The sequence below is a fragment of the Zophobas morio genome, unplaced genomic scaffold, assembly GCF_036711695.1.
Source record: "Zophobas morio isolate AGI-343-1 ecotype UQ-CSIRO unplaced genomic scaffold, CSIRO_AGI_Zmor_V1 ptg000030l, whole genome shotgun sequence".
In the NCBI taxonomy this organism is placed as follows: domain Eukaryota; kingdom Metazoa; phylum Arthropoda; class Insecta; order Coleoptera; family Tenebrionidae; genus Zophobas; species Zophobas morio.
The window spans coordinates 5,172,836-5,185,600 of NW_026972135.1; the positions used below are offsets into that span (position 1 = coordinate 5,172,836).

Here is a 12,765-nt window from a genome sequence, read left to right on the forward strand (position 1 = left end):
CGAAAAATCGAAGTTCCAAAAGTCGAAACATTAAAATATCCGGAAATTCAAAATGCAGAAATCGAAAAATCCCAAAACTGAAGCATCGAAAAACTGAAACATCGAAAAATTGAGAAATCGAAAAATGAGAAATTTGAAAAATTGAAAAATGGAGAAATTGAACAATTGGAAAACTAAAAAATCAAAACATTGAAAAGTCGGTGAAAGGGAAAATCAGAAAATCAATTAACGTAGAAATTGGGAAAACGAAAAATTAAAAATTTAGAAACGTCAAAAATTGCAACATTTGAAAATCGAAAAATTGAAGAGTCGAAAAATCTCAAAACTGAAGAAATATTGAAAAATTGAGAAACTAAATTTGTAAAATCGAGAAATCAAACATCTGAAAAAACGAAGGATGGAGCAACTCAAACATTAAAAAAATCGAAAAATTAAAATATCCGAAAATTTCAAAATGCAGAATTCAAAACTTCCCAAAATTGAAATGTGAAAAAATTGAGAAATTCAAAAATCTAAAATTTAAAAATCGAAAAATAGCAAAACTGAAGATCTGAAATATTGGAAAAGTCCCAAAACTGAAAAAATTATAGGGTTGAAAAATTGAAAAGTCGTAAAATTGAAAAATCCAAAAATGAAGAAATCGAGAAAATCAATTTGGACAAAAACGAAAAATCGAAAAGCAAAAAATTGAAAAATTGAAAAATTTTAAATCAAAAAATATTGAAAAATTGAAAAAATGAAAAATCCAGACATTGAAAATTAGAGAAATGGAGAAATGGAGAAATCAAAAATCAATTAACCGAGAAATTGAAAAATCGAAAATTAGAAAATTTAAAACGCCAAGAATTGAAAAATTCTAAAATTTAAAATTAAAAAACTTGAAGAGTCGAAAAATTGAAATCATCGGAAAATTGAGAAATCGCAAAATGAAAAAATCTAGAATTTGAAAAATCGAAGAATTGAAAGGTCTCAACACCGAGGAATCGAAAATTAAGTAATCGAGATATTGAAAATCCAGGAAATGAGAAATTGAAAAATCGAACAATTGAAGGATAAAAAAGCTGCATTGGAAATATAGGGAAAAACGAAACATTGAGAAATTGAAAGATCAAAAGATCGAGAAATCGAGAAATGAAAAAGTCGAGAAGTTGGAAATTCGAAAAATAGAAAAATTGAAGAACTGAAATATTGGAAACTCCCAAAACTGAAATATGGAACAATTGAAAAAAAAATGGAAGAATCGAAAAATTCAAAAATTGAAAAACTGAAAAATCGAGAAATGGGGAAATGGAAAAATAAAAAAATCGGGAGATTGAAAAATCGAAAATTTGAAAATACAGAAGGACAAAAATTGAAAAATTTAATAAAAAAAATGGTAAAATTGAAACATCGAAAAATTCAAAAAATGAAAAATGAAAAATTGAGACATTAAAAAGTTGGGAAATGGAGAAATGGAAAAATCAAAAAATCGGAAAATTGAAAAATCGAACATTTCAAAATTTAAAACGACAAAAATTTTAAATATTTAATCTAAAAAAAATAGTAAAATGTACACAATGTAATATTCAAAAACGAAACATAGAAAAACTGAAACATTAAAAGATAGAGATAACGAGAAATGGAAAAATCGAGAAGTCGGAGAATCGAAAAATTGATAAAATGAAAAAGAAATGAGAAATGGAGAAATAAAAAATCAATTAATCGGATAATTGAAAAATCCAAATTTTGAACACTTGAAACGTCAAAAATTGAAAAACTGAAAAATTTAATATAGAAAATATATGGTCGAAAAATTGAAAAATCGTAAAGCTAAAAATTGAAAAATTGAAAAATTTAAAATTAAAAACCAAGAAATTGAAAAATTGAGAAAGTGATAAATCGAGACGTTAAATAGTGGAGAAATGGAGAAATGAAAAAAATCAAAAAATCAATTAATGGAGAAATTGAAAAATCGAAAATTAAAAAATTTAAAACGTCAAAAATTAATTAAATTTAAAATTTAAAATTAAAAAAATTGAAGAGTTGAAGAACTGTAAAATCGTAAAATTGAAACATGGGATAATTGAAAAATCGAAAAATGAATGAATCGAGAAAACGAAAATTTAAAAAATCGAAAAATTGAAAGGTCCCAACACTGAAATATCCAAAACTGAGTAATCGAAATATTGAATATCCAAGAAATAAAAAATTGAAAAATCCAACAATTGAAGAATAAAAAACTGCAAAATCCCAAAAGTGAAATACCTAAATATTGAGAAATCAGAAGTTGAAAGACTGAGAAATCAAAAAACCGAAAATTCGAAAAACCGAGAAATAGAGAAATGTACACAATGTTATAGGTATTCAAAAATAAAACATCGTGAAATTGAAACATCAAAAGATCGAGAAATTGAGAAATGGAAAAGTCGGGAAGTCGGAAAATCAAAAAATAGAAAAAATGAAATATTGGAAAACCTCAAAACTTAAATATGGAAAAAGAAAAATTGAAAAATCGAAAAACTGAAAAATTCCAAAACTGAAACATTGAAAAATTCAAAAATTAAAGAACTAGAAAATCGAAAAATTGAAAAAATGAAAAAGTGAAAAATCGAGATATTGAAAAGTCGAGAAATGGAGAAATGGAAATATCAAAAAATCAATTAATCGAAAAATTGAAAAATGAAAAATTTGAAAATTTAAAACATCAAAAATTGAAAAATAAAAAAATTGAAAAATTAAAAAATTGAAAAATTAAAGAATTAAAAAAATTGAAGAGTCGAAAAATTGATACAGAGAAATTGAGAAATCGGAAAATAAAGAAATTGAGAAATCGAAAAACCGAGAAATACAAAAATGTACCAAATGTGATATTCAAAAACGGAATATCCAGAAATTGAAATATCAAAAGATCGAGAACTCGAAAAATGTCGAGAAGTCGGAAAATCGAAGAACTGAGAATTTGAATTGGGCCAAAATTGAAAAATTGAAAAAATCAATTGGGCTAAAACCGAAAAATCGAAAAGCTGAAAATTGAAAAATTGAACAATTTAAAATTTAAAAAAATCGAAAAATCGAAAAATTGAAAAGTCAAAAAATCGAGAAATTGAACAATCAAGAATCGAAATTTCAAAATCTCGATAAATCGAGAAATAGAATAATAGAAAAATCTAAAATATAAAAATCGAAAATTTTAAATCCCGAAAAATCGAAACATAGTCCAGTCAAATTAGCGATCAACCTCGGAATGAGAGATAATAAGCTGAATTTTCGTATATACCTTAATTTTAGCGTTCTAAATGTTGTCTCAAAAGTCTCATAAAATCTCGTGTCTGCGTCGTCAGTTATTCAAGGTCAAAGGTCGAGAAAAACAGTTTTTTGCGATTATCTCGGTTTCTATTGCTCCAATGAAGTTAACATTGTAATTGTAGAGCACAAAATTTGGGACAAATTTTATTTGAAACATTTTTTGATGCACTCAATCGTTTTTGAGATAGAGGGCAGTGAGCGCGCAGCGTTCATCCATACGTACTGTAATGCAATCAACCGTGAATATCTGTGAATACTATCTTGAATTTTGAATAATTTGTATTATTTATCAATTAATACATTGTATTTAATAGCATTTTACATATTTTCAATACATTCATTTAATTATACTTACCTACTTTGTGGAATTAAAAACTCTTTAAATGAAATACTTATTGTAGGTTTATCTTAATTTATTGAAAGTAGATTTTAAGTAGAAAAATAATTAAGTACTTTATCTTTCAAATGTGTAAGTTTTTAGATATTAGATAATATATTATACTTGTTATATTATTATATATCTTAAAGTTATATTAATTTTTTCAAAGTAAATTTTAAGGAAGTAAAATGAGTTAATATATTTTAATTTTAGCTTTGTTTAGCAGTTGTACATTTCTTACGATTGAAATTGAATTGCAGTGAAAATCTATAAATCTTTAATATTTAAAAAACAAAAGTATTAATTTTCTTCTTCTTCATCGTCATCATCTTCGGTGCCCTGAATCGTTGTTTCCAGACCTTCCATAATCATGATAAAAAAATAAGTATTTAAAATCTTACACATTTTAAAGATATAAATAAATTGAGCAATACAATAAGTATTTCATTAAATGAGTTTTTAATTACACAAAGTAGGTAAGTATTACTCAATGAATATATTGAAAATATGTAGAATGTTTAAATACAATGTATTAATTGATAAATAATACAAATTATTCAAAATTCAAGACAGTATTCACAGATATTTACGGTTGATTGCATTACAGTACGTATGGTTGAGCGCTGCGCGCTCACTGACCTCTATCTCATAAACGATTGAGCGCATGAAAAAATGTTTCAAATAAAATTTGTCCCAAACTTTGTGCTCTACAATTATGATAATAAATGTTAACATCATTGGAGCAATAGAAACCGAGATAATCGCAAAAAACTGTTTTTCTTGATCTTTGACCTTGAATAACTGACGACGCAGACACGAGATTTTATGAGACTTTTGAGACAACTTTTAAAACGCCAAAATTAAGGTATATACAAAAATTCAGCTTATTATCTCTCATTCCGAGGTTGATCCCTTTTTTTTCCTAAAATGACTGGACTAACATCAAAATTTTCAAAAATAGAAAAATTGGAAAAACCGAAAAATCGAAAAATCGAAAAAGCAATAAATCAAGAAATCGAAAAATCGAAATATAATCTTAAAATAATTTAAAATCTCAAAACTGAAACATCGAAAAGTCGAAAAACCAAAAAATGGAAAAATCAGTAACCAGAAATTGGAAAAATTGAAAAATTGAGAAACTGGAGAATTGAAAAACCAAAAAATCTAAACATTGTAAAGTCAGGAAATCGAGAAATGAAATAACCAAAAAAATTGCAAATAAAATTTGAAGTGTCAAATAATTGAAAAATCCTGAAGCTGAAGTTTCAAGAAATTGAGAAATCAAAAATCGTAAATTCGAAAAATTAAAACATCTTAAAATCTCCATGTTTAGGATAAGAATAGAAATTTTTGCCGGACGGCAGGAGCTTTATAGAGAGGCTACCAATAAGAAGCCAAGAGGTAGAATTATATTTTTTGAAAACATTATTCGGTGCGACGAAGATTCGTTCACAAATAAAAGACATCTAAAAAGTTGCATTTATTCAAACCGAGAGTTAAATGGAGACACAAAGAATACAAATATGCATTTTGCATATTATCCGAGTCTTAATCATGAGTGTTCTAATATGTTCGTAATTATAGCAGCAGAATTAATAAAAATATCGACGCAGTTATTGTACCAACTGATAACATCAAAGGCCAAAACCGACCCGAAACATCTTTATTATTGTAATCAGTTGCCACAAATCTAAAGTAATTAAAAATTAAAGGTCGTCAGCGTTGATTAAATCGCGACTATTCTTGTTATAGAGCACACAGCATAAATAAAAACGTTTTTTGCATACGTTCCAAATGTCTTATAAGTGTAAAATCATGTACTCTATTTTAAAAAAACTGAACCAGTTTATTAGATCCTTTAAATGAGATTAAAGTCTGACGTTTGATTAGCGTAGTACTCATAACATATTAGTAAAAGCCAGTTTGTATAAAAGTTTAATTTCGATTAAGTTAATCACACATTTAACGAGACATTTAGCGACGTCTGATTGGCGTAGAGTCCGTCACGTGGTACTTTAACACAGTGTTAAAAATCGCAATCGCAATTAAATATTTTTAATTGAGCTTGTACAGGGTTTTCATAAATGATTATAGGGTCGCAGTAGGTTATGGATGTGTGCCGCCTTTCGCTTTATGTGTACTTTACTAAATGTGTCCTTGGGCACGACAAGCACCACATGCATCTGTATAACTGGTTGCCTAAATGCTTCATGATTAAATATCGAAAACGCATGCGTCAATACACATGTGACTGACATAACAAGGCGATACTGGCGATAACAAGTGAAATTTTTGGTTGGCTGTTGATATACACACGCACAAATTCCAATAACTAAATCATCCACGGAAAAAGAAGTTCCACGTTTAGGAGTATATTTGTAATGAAGTGCAGGAGGCGAAGCGCCCGTGTGTCCTTTCAAAAAGTTAGCACGCGTTGGTGCCCATAAAAAGTTAGGTTATGTTAGCAACGGCTGCAATGCTGCAATTAAAGAATGCACGAATACGAAATTTAACAAATTTTTGTGGCAAAAGGAAGCATTTGCATAACATTTGAAGATGAGGAACGTGATCAAAAGATGCTGTAGAAGAGCTTTGCACAAACAGTTTGTGCGAAATCGAGAAGCGCGTGTTCTGCGCGATGTTACGGAGTTAGATAAGCGCAAATGTAGTTCATTTTCAAACTGTTTTTCAGAAGTTGAAGGCGCATTGATGACCAGTGGGACCAAGGGCCTTTGGTGGTTAAATATGCCTTTATATACATGGACACCAGATGCATGTGCTTAGAAAGATGATTTTTGATTAAGAACTCAGAGCAAGAGTATCTTTAATGGTGTATACAAATTTGACAAACAACGCATTTTAATGTCTGATAACTACATTTCCTATCCATCAGTTCTACTTCATGAAAGTTAGTTTTGGTTTGTGAGTGCATTAAATGTTTTACAGCAGATTCTTTAGGTACATTATCAAAACTTATCTGGGTGGCAAGTTTATGGGACTTACTGACCAAAAGGTCATGGTGAATAGCTGTAAGTCATAAAGTAGATGAAATTCTTGACCAAGATGTATCCTTCAGTAGTTTCTTCAAAGTGTCTAAATATGTTTCCAGCCCTCTATTGGTTTACCACCAAAATATTTGTATTTCAAAGATCTGTGCAAAGATTTGGCGTGCATGTTGGTGTTAATGCCTGCGTTCTTTTGATAACACTGGGCCCATGACTTCATGCGCTCTTTATTTTGAAAGTAGTAAGTGTTTAAATAATTCACAAATTTACTTTTTACCAAAAATTTAATCAGCTCTTGCTTCAGTCTTATAAATTTATTTTCATCTGTTTCTTTTAATACATAATCTAATTTTGTAAGAATCTGATTTATTGTTCCAGGCAATCCAATATGTAGCTGTAACTATCATCTGTCATGAAATAATTGGGTACCAAAACCGATATTAATGATTTTATTTCACCAACCAGAACCTCTTATATGTTGGTGTCCTTTCAGTTGGACAGAATAAATGTTACTGGATAATCAATATTTTTATCATCTAACACATGGACTTGTGGTCAATTCAATGTCATAGAGGTTTGTCCCATGTGTGCCATCTACACAAATGATTTTGGCGCCATATTTTTTTAACATATACTCCAGCCCACTGTACATGGAAGCTAATGCAGTCATTTTTGTGGAATTTTTCATGTTCTGATGCACAAGATTTTCCTTACTTCATTTACCAGATATATTATTTTTTCTGCAATGTGGGGAATGTCTTTCATAGTCAGAAGATTAAATCTGGTATATGAACTGAGTTCTAGATTTTTAACAGTTTCAATTATTTTTTCGTGTGTTACACCAGTGCGAATTTGTTCAACTAGATATGTCGTTTCTTTTGTAGTCAGGGGTTAACAGCGAAGATCATTGTGATGAACAACATGAATAGCAATAAACTGAACAAGTACCACTGAGGAAGAATGATCAAAGTGAGCTGTAATTCGTGAAGGACAGACTCCTTGCATTTTGATACTGCCACTAATTTTAGGAGCTCGTATATTACATTTACTAACAGAATTTGCTAGATTATTTCTGACATTCATAGTAGAAAATAATAATTCGTCATATAAAAGAATTAGTTTTTAACTCTAAATCTGCTTTTCGTGTAAAAAAAATCTCCCGTTTTCTTAAATTGTAGATCCTTTACTTCCAACTCAATGTTATAAACGATGTTGAAATGATTCGTTAATAAGTGGAAACGCTGAAAGTTTTCAAAGCATAGCGGACAAATTATTCTGCTAGTTTTTAATATTTTTGAAATTGTCGCCATGAAAATATCTTAGATGTCGATTTGTACTTGAAATTATTTCACACAATAAGCACATTTTGTTAACACTTCAAACTTTTGGATGCTCATACTGAAATATGTTTTGTCATGTCTAGTGCTTGTTTTTACTTAATAAACTAATCGAACTTTATCTGTCCATTGTCCTTTTCATAAAAATTACACGAAATTCTTTAATTAGCCACAAAACAATAGTATATTACAAAATTAATATTTCACTTCCCGCCACAAAAGTACATATTCAACGAAAATGTATAAACGTAAAAGATAAAAATCCAAATATAACTTTGACTGCTGGGTAGCTTCTAAACCCTCATCGTAGAGTCATATAAAATCAAGGACCACCAGATGGGTGAACGGACACGGATAATCAGAGTTTTTACGGTTTGAGATTTCATTCAGTTCTATCAAAAATTTTATTGTACATAATAAATAGGTATTTAGAACGTAGTGTGATTTTTTTTGTTGTTTTTTTTTTGTGTACAGATTCGTTTCAATGCAAAATTAGGTCACCCACATAGAATTTGAACATTTGAAATTACGCAGGCGTAATTTGTTACCCTCATGCGCGGAACTCCAACATTCTTGATAGTCAATTTGTTGTTAAAAATAAAAATAATTCATAATGGAATAAACAAACAAATTTATTGTGGTTAAACATCACAGTAAATGTTGAAAATGTTCACCATTTAGTTCAAGGCACATATTCACTCTCTTTTTCTTACTTTCAAAAATGTTCTGTAACATCCTTCCATCAATGCTTTGAACCCATCGTTCAATTTCATGTTGCAACTCTGCCAAGTTATTCATTTGCCGTTGAAACACTTTGTCTTTCAAATATCCAAATATTGAAAAGTCCAATGGCGTAAGATCTGGGGAACGTGGTGGAAATGCATGCTGCACTCCTAAACTTATTACACGATCGTCATAATGTTGTTGTAAATATTCCAATGTAGCACGTGCAGTGTGTGCAGTCGCGCCGTCCTGTTGAAAGTACCCTAACTGCAGCTCTTCGTCATCAAGTTGTTGAATAAATGGTTCCAAAATCTGTTGCCTATACCTCTCTCCAGTCATAGTATCATGAAAGAAAATAGGTCCATATATTCGTCTACGAGAAACTGCCAACCATACTCCAATTTTTAAAGGATGAAGAGGCGTCTCTACAAAAACATGTGGATTTTCCGCGGACCAAATTCTAAAATTTTGCGAATTGACATAGCCAGATAAATGAAACCATGCTTCATCACTAAAAAATGTAAGGTCCAGTAACCCGTCATCATGAAAAGTATTCTGAAACCAATTGCAATATTCTACGCGGCGTGGAGGATCTATTGGTAAAAGTTGTTGCACAGTAGTTATTTTGTAAGGATGCATATGCAATCGTTTTTTCACTACTTTGTGACATGTGGTTACGGGAACTCCTGACTGTTGAGATAATCTTGTCAAAGATCTTTGGGGATTCTGCTCGAGTCTTTCTCTCAAATCATCAACAACTTCCTCAGATACTGCAGGTCTCCCAGAAGATTTCCCTTTGTTGACATTGCCAGTGCGAACAAATCTGTTGATGACATCTCTAATGTGAGCCTCTAATGATGTTTCTTGAATTTCCAAATCAGGGTAATTGGCCAGATATTCTTGCTTACAAGCGGCTACAGAATACAGCCACGCTCCGTCTACGAATGTCCCATTGCGATAATAAGACATAACGATGAAAGTGTTTTGCTCAACCGAATAAACCATTTTCACGGTCTTCGCTTCGAGCACAAAGTTTTCGCACGCAAGCACCAAGAGCCTTGAGAAAGGCTATTTTGTTGTTTTAAACTTGGATCAACGAGAATTACTGTAAATCACACTTGGAAAGTGGTAGAACAATAAAGGCGATGATTTTAAGTGACAGGTTACAAATGACAAGCACAATGACAAGTGAGAACTGTCAAATGAGACAATTTCAGCAAAGCGGCATTTTTGAAATCCATGGCCAACTACGCCCTTAGAATCATTTATGAAAGCCCTGTATAAACCGGCTCTTGGTGAAAAACAATTTACGCGTTTATATCAAAAAGACACCAAGAATCGCTGAAGATGGCAGCAAGCACCAAAGACGAAGAAGTACGTAGCCACAAAAGTGAACTTAATAAATTATTTATTGCAGATATTATCACGACCTTTGGGACACACTCTACAAGTGGGCCCAGAAAATCGTAACATTTTTAAACAATCCATTTTTTCTTGTAATGTTTGGGTTAAGTGCCCCCAAGACGCACTCAAAGTCTTTAACGATATTGGAAGTAGCTTATACGATGTGCTTATTGTGTAATTTTACGTTGTACTCATAGCTTAATTACTTTAATTGATGAAGTTTTCCCAGACTTGATGATATTCTGGACGGAACGATACTTCGTAGAGGACTTCCTTCAGCCCATATGGTTTATGGAATTTCACTAACCGTACATGCTACAGTCCATAAGATGTTTCTAATAATGCAAAATGTACTCTGTTATGCAGAAAACAGGAAGGTAATGTTTTTATGCTGCCTGTGTTTTTAACGTATTGGTCTAGGACATCGCTCTTGATGACTTTGTTACGTTGGGTATTCGATTTTTCACTGGGCAAGGACTAGAAATCCACTATAGAGACTCTCAAAGGTGTCCTAGTTTCTGCGATTTCAAAGTCCTAGTTCGTGCCAGTAAGTTAAATTATTTATTAATTTTTGTAAAAAAAAAACAAGCTCCTGTTTTAGAATGTACCAGTTCCTTCAAATGGGGAGTCCAGTGGTTGAAACTGTGTGCCAAGAACGATACAATCGAACTGAGTGTGGATCTTTGCGACAAAATAGGTGAATTTCTTCAGATATACGACGACTATATAAATTTGCACAGTACTAAGGTAACGAACCAAATTAAGAGTTTTTATTGTTTTTATGTAATTTTTTAGTACGCAACCGTTCGGATTCTGTGTGACGATCTTGATGAGGGAAAATTCAACTTTCCTATGATTCATGCTATTCAAAGTCATCCGAACGATCATCGTCTCTTGGGTAAATTAGTTCATGTCGTTTTATTTGCTTAATTATCATTATTTTTAGATCTGCTAAAACAAAGACCACTAGATGTGGAAAGTAAGAAACTGTTTGTAGACATAATGGAAAGTTTTGGAAGTTTCGAGCAGACGCGGAAGGCAATGGAAGAGTTGAGATGTGGAATTCTCGCCGACATAGACAAAATCAATCTGGGGAAAAATCTGTGTATGGAACGAGTTCTTCAAAATGCATTGGATAATTTAGAAACGGAAATTTATTATGATGGTTGCGACTAAAATGTGTTTTGCTAAGTCTGAACCTTGTTAATTAATAATAATAATTTTTACTTTTTTTCTATTTCTCACACCAAGGTTATCCATTATCGATCATGTTATATAATAATATACGCATAATTAATCTATAACCTGACCGGTTAAACTTTAGCCAGAACGTTACTAGTAAAAACTTAGTTGTGAAGATATAAACGAAAATGAAAGAGTTCCTAGTGCTTACATTTACAACGGTTTTGATACATCAGTGTTTTACTTTAACACTTCGTAATTACTCAGCAAAATGTGTTTTTGGTTTTTTGTAACTACGTTATATTGCAGCTTCCACTTTCACAAAGTGCGATAAAAGAAAAAGTGACTTTAATCAGTGCCTGTCGAGAGCGATTCAAGATGCTGTAAGTCAGTTAGACAAGCCGTTCGACGATTACGGTTTGCCCAGTCTGGAACCGCTGGTGTCGAAAGACTTACTCGTGGAATTTGGAAACGAAACCACTTGCATTCGCCAAAAATACAGCAACTTTAAAATTCACGGTTTCACGAAAATAAATACAACAAAAGCAGAGTAAGTATCGACCATTTAAACAAACAAATTTACAATAATGAACAATATTTCAGACTAGATTTTGAAAACCAAGTCTTGTGGCTTAATATGACCTTCTTCAAACTAGTTTTCGGGTATGAGCACCAAATACGCGGCAGATTTATTGTGTTGCCTATGGATGTGTCCACAGTGGCGAAAGCAACATTAAGTAAATAAGTTAGTAAATCGCAATTCTTTGAAAATTATTTTCAATTTTTAGCAAGTCCGACGTTCAAGATGAGATACAAATTTGAACCGTACTTGAGGCAGAACGAGAAGTATGACAAAGTCGTTGACAGTCGACTCATAATGGAAGCACAAAATATAACTTTCAATTATGGAAATTTGTTCGACAACAAGCGACTGAGCGAAGACATTGTTGCCCAGTTTAACGCAAATTGGGAAGACATTTTGCAGTTCTGGCAAGCAGCTTTTCTCCAGGTGTACGTTAACGTGTTTGAGAAAATATTTAACGACTTCTTGTACAGAGTCCCGGTTCATGAAATATTTGATGGGTTTTAGTTGGTAATAATTAGGTCCCAAAATTGACGAAATAGGTTATAAAAATCTTAGTTTAGGTTAAAAACCTGGAGGAAAAAATATTTGCTCAACGAAAAAACATACATCAAAAAAATATATATTAAAAAAAACATTAAACAAAACATTATAGAAACAAATATTTTGTGTAACAAACAAAAAAATGATTAAATAAACAAACGATCTATAGTTACGTCTACTAATTCTAAGTTATCGCAAAAAAATGGCGATCAAATTAAATTAAGTCGCGTTTAACAATAAAATAAAATATTAATTCAGGTATTTAAAATGAGTTACAAAAGCAAACTATATATTTCTCTAAATTTTCGATTATAAATTTACACC

General features: G+C 31.1%; 3 protein-coding genes across 6 annotated transcripts in view; all 3 read left to right on the top strand.

Annotated features, from left to right (window-relative positions):
* LOC135138748 (uncharacterized) overlaps nucleotides 1-12,765 on the top strand; it is a 140,947-nt gene that overhangs the window by 23,478 nt on the left and 104,704 nt on the right. The gene's annotated exons all lie outside the window — the stretch shown is intronic.
* LOC135138750 (terpene synthase-like) lies at nucleotides 9,855-11,326 on the top strand. The gene is made up of 7 exons (XM_064068754.1): nucleotides 9,855-10,103; nucleotides 10,147-10,307; nucleotides 10,363-10,510; nucleotides 10,554-10,680; nucleotides 10,735-10,880; nucleotides 10,929-11,031; nucleotides 11,080-11,326. Exons 1-7 carry the CDS (start codon nucleotides 10,077-10,079, stop codon nucleotides 11,307-11,309), a joined length of 942 nt encoding a protein of 313 aa, XP_063924824.1. The 5' UTR covers nucleotides 9,855-10,076; the 3' UTR covers nucleotides 11,310-11,326.
* On the top strand, nucleotides 11,402-12,513 carry LOC135138751 (uncharacterized). The gene is made up of 4 exons (XM_064068755.1): nucleotides 11,402-11,570; nucleotides 11,625-11,865; nucleotides 11,919-12,052; nucleotides 12,104-12,513. Exons 1-4 carry the CDS (start codon nucleotides 11,504-11,506, stop codon nucleotides 12,403-12,405), a joined length of 744 nt encoding a protein of 247 aa, XP_063924825.1. The 5' UTR covers nucleotides 11,402-11,503; the 3' UTR covers nucleotides 12,406-12,513.